Raw genomic sequence first — 9,202 nt, forward strand, 5'->3', positions numbered from 1 at the left:
ATCTGGATGGACATCATGACTGCCATCAACCATGAGGGGGTGGCAGTCCGCGACTTACATCATGTCAAGAAGCACTGGGAGGACTCCAGGACCCTCAACAAGGCCAGGTGCCTCGCTAAGGCAGCGGATGCCAAGGGGCGCCGGGTCCAGCTGTCGGACCACCAAATGAGGGTCCTGGAACACATATGCCCAGCGCTCTACGTCCAGATCCTTGAGAGGCAGACCCATCTGGAGTCGAGCGGTAAGTGTACATGCATGGTGATTGGACGATGTGTGTGTTGTGGTGTGCCTCTAGTGTGCAGGTTGCACATGTGTTTTTGTAGGGATGTGTATGAAAATGGGCGTGAGGCTGCCACATGTGAGTCCTCTCAGGTGTGAGACACATTGATGGTGTATGTGTTGGTAAGCATGCTGGGCAAATGCAGGTGTGGGAGCACACATTTGAATTTCTGTGTATGTACATTGGCATGGTTGTGGCATGGATGTTGGTTCATTATGCATGTATCTGCACTGTGTACATGTGCATGTATGTGTAGTTGACAAGTGTGCAACTGTGATGCAACATGGATGCACGTGACACTGATATGTAGAAGGCTGAATGTCAGATGTGACATGTACGGCGATCTCATCACTGCGACAGTTGGATATGTACACATGCATGTAAGTGTGGTGGCGTGTGTGCATGTCTAGTGCACTCCCATTGTTTCATGTGATGTCCGGCTCACCTTTGGCTGTACATGCTGTTGAATGTGTATGGCTGCTGCCTGGCGCAATATTGCTGTGGAAATGCTTGTGTGTGAGTTAAAATGACATGTGTGTTGTGGAGTGTGATGCCGTGTCTGAATTTTGACTATGCCACTCATGTACAACTGTCATGTGTGTATCAGTCCAATGTGCTGTGCCCTGATGCCTGTGTTTTATCTCTCCCTGTCTGCAGCGTCGACTGATGAAGAGGGCGGAGAGGGTGCTGTGGAGCACAGCGGCAGGGATCGCACCACCAGCCGGAGACGCAAGGCCCGGCTCCCCTCCCAGATTGTCCTCTTGTCGGGGAGTGAGGAGTCTGGTGCCGCGTCCCAGGCCGCAGCTGCCGAGGGTAGATCCAAGAGCTGGAGGTTGGAGGTGGACTCCTCGGCAGCAGAAGGGGCAGCTGAGACCCCACAGGGTCCGACGGAGGAAGATGGCAGGGAGTCATCCAGGTTGGTGGGGGGTTTGGTGGAGGAGGAGGCCGTGGAAGGGACACACACGGGGTCTGGAGGTGGGGATTCCACTGGTGCTAGTGGTGCAGTAGAGGACCAGGGACAGGAGGCAGCACAGGCCGCCGGGGAGGTGCTTGTGTGCAATCCTGCCCCTGATCCTGTCACTGCATCATCTGGCTCCAGCAGGGATGCCTACGTCCAGACCCGTTTTCAGGGAGGGGATGAGCGCACAACAACTGGCCTTCCTCTCCCTGCGGACGTGGCTATCCGGGACCAGGTTGAGCCTGTCCTGGGTGGGGTGGCGTTGCCTCAACGGGCCATGCGAGGTGACCTGCAGTCTTTTCATGTGGAGACTGCACGTCGTCTCAAATGGCTCGTTGACCGCGTTGACCTACTGGAACAGGTCACCAGGGCCAGATTCCTCCGTTTGCTGGACCTTGTTCCGACCCCCTCCTCACCTGAACCCCCTATGCGCCAGTCGTCCTCCATGCCATCTTCCCACCCATGTATCACCTGGGTACCCTGTGGATCAGCCTCTGACCATGCGGCCAGGCTGGTGGAGGACACATCCCTGCCACAGTCGGGAGTCGGACGTCCAGCAGGGGTGGCCACCTCAACAACTGGATCCCAGCCGGAGGAGCATGTGCAGGCAGCAAGAGCCAGGGCACAGGCAGAGGCACAGCAGCAGCAGCAGCAACAAGGTGGGAGCCATGATGGCTCGGGGCCTTCAACATCGGAGGGGCAGGCATCGGCCATAGGGCAGGAGGACCCTGGATTTCAAGTGTCTTCCGTGTGGCAGCGGTTGGGCCACACCATAGATGCGGAGCGGCAGCGGGCGGAAGAGGCACGGCTCACAATGGTCAGGGCGGAGAACTCCATGCGGACGGCCCTGAGGCGGGCCGAGTGCCTCGAGGTATTTCGCAGGGAGTTGGAGGAGAACATGTCGTCGTCCCTGCGAACCCTCGGGGCCATGGAAGAGGACCGCCTCCAGGACATTGAGCGGGAGTTCGATGATGCCCTGGCCCCGGACATCCAAAAGTGAGCGGTCGGACTAGCCCGCTGCCATTGTGAATAGTTTTTAGTTAGGTTTCCTTTTCCTTTTATTTGTGGTTAATGGACAATGCCACACACATTTGTATATAGTTTTATTTTTAGGTAGTTTCTTAGGTAAGTTTCATTTGTTTGGTTGGGCTCATGGACCCTTTACATCGTTGGACAATGGATTAATTTGATATCTTTTTTGGAATTTTGCACATGGATTAATGGATTTTTATTTTGGACCATGGATTGTATATAGTTTGATCATGGATTAATTTGGAATTTTTTTTTCATTATGGACATGAAGAAATTGATTTTTTTTTTTTCAGACAATGTATTGTAAATAGTTGGACTATGGATTGATTTATCTTTTTTGTTTTCATTATGAACATGGAACAATTTTTGGATTGGTTATCATTTTCATTCACTCATCTTTTTCACATGCTTTTCATTTCATGTTTGGTATTTTGGTATGCTTTCATTTCATTTATTTATGTACATAATACATTTTCATAGGTTAGTTCCATGTGTGGGATTCGCTCATTGGGTTGATGCATGTGAAAATCTGGCTTTACACAAGCAATGCCAACCAGTGTATGTGTGTGATGGACGTGTTGATGTACATAGTTGAGTTTTGGTTTGTGTCTTGAGATGGGCATGTCAGTGTGGGGTGGATTGGGAAATCATTGCGTCTCAAGAATGGGGTGGCGGCATATGGTTTTTTGGTGTAGAAGTGGGCCATGATTGTGCATCTTTATTTCGTGTAGGGGGGGACATGAGTGGGGGCCTGCTGGCAGGTGCACCGCACTGCTAGGGGGTCGGGGTGCAGGGGGACATGAGTGGGGGCCTGCTGGCAGGTGCCCCGCACTGCTGGGGGGTGGGGGTGCAGGGGGACATGAGTGTGGGCCTGCTGGCAGGTGCCCCGCACTGCTGGGGGTTGGGGGTGCAGGGGGACATGAGTTGGTGATCAGTAGTGCAAGCTGCCATGTGGCTTGGCTGGGGGGCATGCCCATGGTGGATGGGCTGCCTGCGGGACATGACCAGGGGGTGCAGGGTAGTCCCCTGTGGTGTGGGCTGCCTGCAGGGGCTGTGGAGGGTGTAGAGGGAACACCTGGGAGGACCCACACTGCCAATTCACGTGTAGGACTCCCCGCGCACCCCAGAAATAAACGTACCCTGCTCAAATCACGTGAGACTTCACGCGAACCCCAGTTATACACGTACCCCACTCGCACAGGGCCAATCGCGTGTGAAACTTCCGGCGCACCCCCGAAATACACGTACCCCACTCGCACAGGGTCATTCGCATGTGGAAGTTCCCGCGCACCCCTGCAATACACGTACACGGATCCAATCGTGTGTGAGACTTCACGCGAACCCCAGTTATACACATACCCCACTCGCACTGGGCCAATCGCGTGTGAAACTTCCCGTGCACCCCCGAAATACACGTACCCGGATCCAATCGCGTGTGAGACTTCACGCGAACCCCAGTAATACACATACCCTGCTCTCACAGGGCCTATCGTGTGTAAAAATTCACGCGAACCCCAGTAATACACGTTCCCCGCTTGGCGTTTGCTAGCCCTGTAAAAACTGGTCCAGGGTTAGCGCAGCCCTTTGCGCTGGATTGGGGATTTTGATGGCTTTTCCTTGCGCTAGGGGCATTCTTGGGGGCATAACTGGCGCTGCTGCAGGGTCGCTGCGCCACTGTGCGCCACGGCTGGTTTTGGTAGCTAAAATCCATGAATACGCTGTGAGCGGAAATGCATTTTAGCGCACGCTGCTGGCGCAGAGATTTGCATGCGCACACTGTGCGCCAGCCTCGTGCGCCACTTGTGCGCGATATTCTATGAATTACCCCCTAAGAATCTCTTCCATTTATTTTTAAATTTATTTATTGGCATTTATCATTTTTACATTTGCATGACATAAAATATGTCCATAGTTAGAGGATAATAAGCATTTCGTAATAAAACATGAACATTTAACAATTCAACTTTAACTGTCTCCAAGTGCTCCTTCCATCATGGTGGGGCAGTCTGTCGGTTCAGAGGGGGTTGGGCAAGCCGGGGGGAGAGGGGACTTGAGCTTGTAAGGACCCTGTGAAGTTGTGGCTAGTTGCTCTCGGGGTCCTGTGATGTTGGTTGTGAATCCGTTTTCCATAGGTTTGTTCTTGTTCATGGGGGCTTGTCATCCGAGGGGTGAAACAAGGATCCTGTGAGTTCTTTCCAGGCGGTTAGGGTCATGCTCGAGGCGTCCGTGGACCTGGCAACACTGTCTTCCCATGCCTTTGTTTCAGCTTGTACCCAACGTTCCAATTCTCTGTGCCATACCTTTTGTTGGGGTCCTGCGGATTTTTTCCAGGACATTGCAATTGTCCTTTTTGCCAGTATGCACATGATGTCCATTAATTTGGCCAGGTGTTTAAGTTTGGCCGGCCTGGGGTACGTTCCCAGAAGGCATTCATCCGGAGTCCACTTGTACCTAGTCAGCCCTGCTTTTTTGCTTGTCAGCTGTACGGTGGTCCACAGGGACTGAGTTTTGGTGCACGACCAGAACATGTGAATCAGGTCTGCATTATTCTCTCCGCACCAGGTGCAGACAGAGTGTGGTGATTTATTGAATTTCGCCAGCCTGGATGGGGTTAAATATGTTCGGTATAACAGGTTCAGTTGTATTTGTCTAAATCTGTGGTTTCTGGAGACTGCTTTAGGGTACGCTAGAGCCCTCTCCCATTCTCCATCAGCCATTTCCGGGCCCATGTCCGTTTCTCACCTTCTTTTCAGATCGGCACTTCGTGGGTTGGGAGTGTCACTCAAGTGGCCATAGATCTGGGACACTGGTCTCCATCCCTCTCCCAAGCTGTACAATAGTGTGATCAGAGGGTTTGATTCCGGTTCCTCCGGCCACGTTGTCTACTTGTTTCGTGCTGTAGTCCGTATCCTTTGATACCACAGAAACTGGCCTGTGTGGATTCCAGCTTCCTCCTGTAGTGTTTCAAATTCCTTAAAGGTGCCATCGTCGTATAGGTCTCCCCACGTATATATGCCTTTTTCTTCCCAGCGTCTGAGGTGTTTCAGGTCCATGTCGGATCTGCATAGGTCCGAGATCATTGGTATGTCTGGGGAGTAGTGATGCTTTGCGTGGGCGAGTGCCTCTGCTCTGTGCCATACTTTTCGCCCTAGGGCAGCCAAGGAGGGGGCATTTCGTATAAGGTGGCTGGAGGCCCAAATAAGTTCCTTCAGATGGATCGGGGAGACCAAGGGTTGTAGCAGGGGCATCTCAGATGTGGTGTCGTCTGCTAGCCACTTGGTCACAAAACTGAGTTGCGCTGCCAAATAATATTTCTCGAAGTTTGGGAGTTGAATTCCCCCCTGGCTATGCGGTAGGACCAAGGTGGAGAGTGCTATCTTGCGTCTTCCTTTCCCCCATAGGAAATCACGGGGTATCACTCTGACTCTCTTCCATAACCCACTATTGGTTAACCTTTGGTTTTAAGCATTCAATAGAAGCCTGTGCTTGTAATAATATTGATTGTTGGACATTTCAGCTGCCATGACTTCGACCATCGCATTTTCGGTTAACTAAGGTGCATTACAAATTTGAATCATCTGAAATGGTTGTTACCCTAGAACCCAAAGGAGGCCGACCCTATATGTTAGGTATTGTAAAGAGTTGTGTTTGTATCTATTACCGCTTCAAATTCAGAGGACAGCTGAGGATGTACACATTTATTTTCCACAATTTTATGTGTCCATAGTATTTACTGTCAAAGGCATAGAGGCCCATCATTGTTTTTTGGTTAATTCAAAACCTAGATGCAATATAAGATCATGCAGCTGTGATTTTGATTACGGCACCGAGTGAGACAGTATAACAATGATGCTTGCTGCCCCTGATTTCAGCACAGTGGTTGCTTGTGGGACAACCCCTCCAGTCCGTAGATATCTGAGAACTCCCCACGACTTTTCCCCTCACAAAAGGTTTGATAAATCTGAACAGGGAATGCAGTAGCCACATTGCCTTCGCTTCCTTGGCATAAATTGAAATACAGTTAAACTTATTTACATCATGTATAGGTTACTTTTGCATCTCTGTCCAAAGAATGACTATATTATTTTGCTAAACTCCTTATCCATCAATGGACAATGTCTCCCTAGAGGTTTCTCTTGGTGCCCGATTGACATATCTGTATTGTTTTTGTCTTCTTCTTGCAGGGGCATTGCGGCATAAATAGCGATGTGTTTTTAAGCCTGCCTTGTGTGCTCGGAAGCAGCGGAGTAGTGGAAATCAAGAACACTGCATTGAATAATGACTCTCTATCTCAGAAGCTACAAAGCAGTGCAGCAGCAATGCATGCCCTCCAGCAGCAACTCCGACTTTGAATGCTTTTTTGTGTAGGCGTTCCCAGTACACTACACCAAGACTTGTGACTGCCCAGTGCAACTAGCTGTGTCCTCAAAGAAAGGCCATAGAAAAAATGCTGAAAGTCACGTTGAAAGAATCGGAACTTTTGTTTTTTATTGAATGTTATGGCTTGTACAGTTTATTTTTGGCGCTGTAGGGTAAGTGACTAAGTAGCCCCTGCTTGTTGTAGACTGGGTGGTTGACTGGAATTTCCTTGCTGTTGAACTGGCCCTGGTGTTGGTGGTGGTTGCTACCTTGAAATGCTTACAGGTGGCTTTTGAAGTGTTTGGGATCTGCTGCAGAGAGGTTGCTTGTGTCATCTCGTCTTTTATGTGGCTGCCATTGTGTTCAAGGATCGCTCTGTAAATACACTACAAGTTGATTATTCGCATTTAGTAATTTACTTTTAATAACTGCACTCAGCTGATTATCACAGACCAACTATCAGAAACACATATATTTTGTATTCCAATATAATGAAGAATTTCTTTGATAGTTAGCTTTTTTTAGCTTGTTGATGTTTTGGGCCTTATTCCGGGTTTGGAGCTAACCATGGAGTAATTGGCTCCATGGTTGCCTCCGAAACCGTCCCAAATCCGGCATGGTGAATGGAGTAATTACCGGTCCATTCCAGGGTTGGAGGGACCGGTAATTCCCCATTCACCTTTTGCCCTTCCCCATTCCCATTTCTGCAGCATAGGGCTCAATGGGAATGGGGAAGGAGGGTAATTATGGCACCGTAAATTACGGTACCGTAATTACCTCCGAAGTACCTTTGCGGGTCCCGTACTTTACTCGTGCTAAAAGCAGGAGGTAAGGAAGGACCCGCAAAGGGACCTCGGAATACGGAGGTAAGGGATTACCGGCATCGGCACCCTTACCAGTGCCGGTAATTCCTTACCTCCAACCTCGGAATGACCCCCTTTGTGTGGTTTGTCTTCCTTGAAGTTGCGTCTTGAAACTAGTGAAGGGTTTTACAGTTGAATTTGCAATGTCCCTTCTGTGCAGTCATCTTACTTGAGCAATCCTAGCACTAGAAGTTGTTGAATCCTTTAACGGCCGTGTGGCAATCTAGTGTATTCGTATAGAAAACGGACTATAATGCTGACTGAATCCAATATTATGCAGTAATCCGATGTCAGTTTGCATTTAGAATGTTCACAAGATTCCTCACCTCTTTCACACTAGGTTCATGGGACAGAAATGGGGACATGCACCACTTGCTGACAAATGCACGTAGGGCTCTATACCTCAGAATGCACCGGCATGTCAGGCCATTTTTTTAAATGTATTTAATTAATTAAATGGCGGCCTACAAGCAATAGCACTTTTTCTTACCTTTTGCACAGTGAGAACATGTTTATTCAGGTAATTCCTCTGTGAAGCACGTGCGAGTGACAATGATGGTGGGTGGGGAGGGTTTGTGTGATATGATGGCATTTGGCAATGGAGAGATTTTGTCCTGTGAGCCATTGTCTTCCAAAGTTGACTTTCTTCTCTTCATTTCATCACATATGGTGTTGCCACATGTCATTGAATTGTGAGGTCTCTGGTGGAAGTCTCTATAGTAGAGAAACTAATTATGACAAATAGCATTTTGCTTCAGAAATCAAGTTTGTAGGATTCATGAAATTGCTCTAGTTTTATCATGGAGATTTAAAATGCTATTTATTTTTTTAAAGTGATTGTCAACATCCGCACTCCTGCATATCCACATGCAGGCAACAGTAGGTTTTGAAAAAGAAGTTATGTGCATGTATTGATATTTTTAATGCTTGCAAGGAGATTTTGAGAGGATTTGGGGTCCTCGGTTACAGATAAAAATAAATACTTAAATAAATGCTATGACAATGTAGAAGATTTCAGACGGCTTTTTGTCAAGACCACTGTGCACATAAGGACTTGTGGCAGGGTACGGATGTAAGGACTTTGGGCTTTCTTGCCAGCTCAGACTCTACGCTTTGAGGCCTACAATGAGAAGCTCTGCTTTCCCCAACCGCAACGCATTTGGCATCAGCCTATTTTTTCCATGTTCTGCACAGATAATGTCCTCGTGTACAGATTAGCCATTCAATCAAAGGGTTGGGCCCGTGTGAAATTGCCACAATGTTCTTCTACCCGCTTTGCATAATCTCGAATAAAGTTTTGCAAAATTGGCTACGTTTTGTACAAATAAATTAAAGTATGCATACTGTAACTTCGTGCATGAATTGGTAAATACCTTTGAGCTAAACACTATAGCCCTAACATTAGGCCACATATTGTAACGATGTGAATTTATATCCTTCAAAAGTAATGTTTTCCAACTTAAAATTGCAAGTTTCCTTTGAAAAAGAATAATGTATAGTGTTGGAGATATCACCATCCAACCTGACAAGAATCCTACACTGTTGCAACCAACAATAGCCCTTGGCCAGGTGAGCGCATCAGAAATGTGCAGCCATCATTATTTCAAAGTGTGTGTACCATTGTTGCTTCGAATGCCCTCCCGAATAGGCCCCTCAGTATTTGACATCCATAGGCCAATTGCCAGTCACGTGATCTGAATCCGCAAAGGC

General features: G+C 48.4%; 1 protein-coding gene across 2 annotated transcripts in view; it reads left to right on the plus strand.

The window, feature by feature from the left end:
- UEVLD (UEV and lactate/malate dehyrogenase domains) overlaps positions 1 to 8,800 on the plus strand; it is a 573,150-nt gene extending 564,350 nt beyond the window's left edge. The window contains exon 12 of one of the 2 annotated variants that reach the window (XM_069623794.1): positions 6,455 to 8,800. In XM_069623794.1, coding sequence (XP_069479895.1) covers positions 6,455 to 6,622 — 168 coding nt within the window. In that variant the 3' untranslated portion in view covers positions 6,623 to 8,800. The remainder of the gene's footprint in view (positions 1 to 6,454) is intronic. The other variant, XM_069623795.1, reaches the window with a different exon arrangement.
- Positions 8,801 to 9,202: the final 402 nt, after the last annotated feature.

Source organism: Ambystoma mexicanum, chromosome 11 (genome assembly GCF_040938575.1).
Source record: "Ambystoma mexicanum isolate Mex_15411 chromosome 11, UKY_AmexF1_1, whole genome shotgun sequence".
Classification (NCBI taxonomy): domain Eukaryota; kingdom Metazoa; phylum Chordata; class Amphibia; order Caudata; family Ambystomatidae; genus Ambystoma; species Ambystoma mexicanum.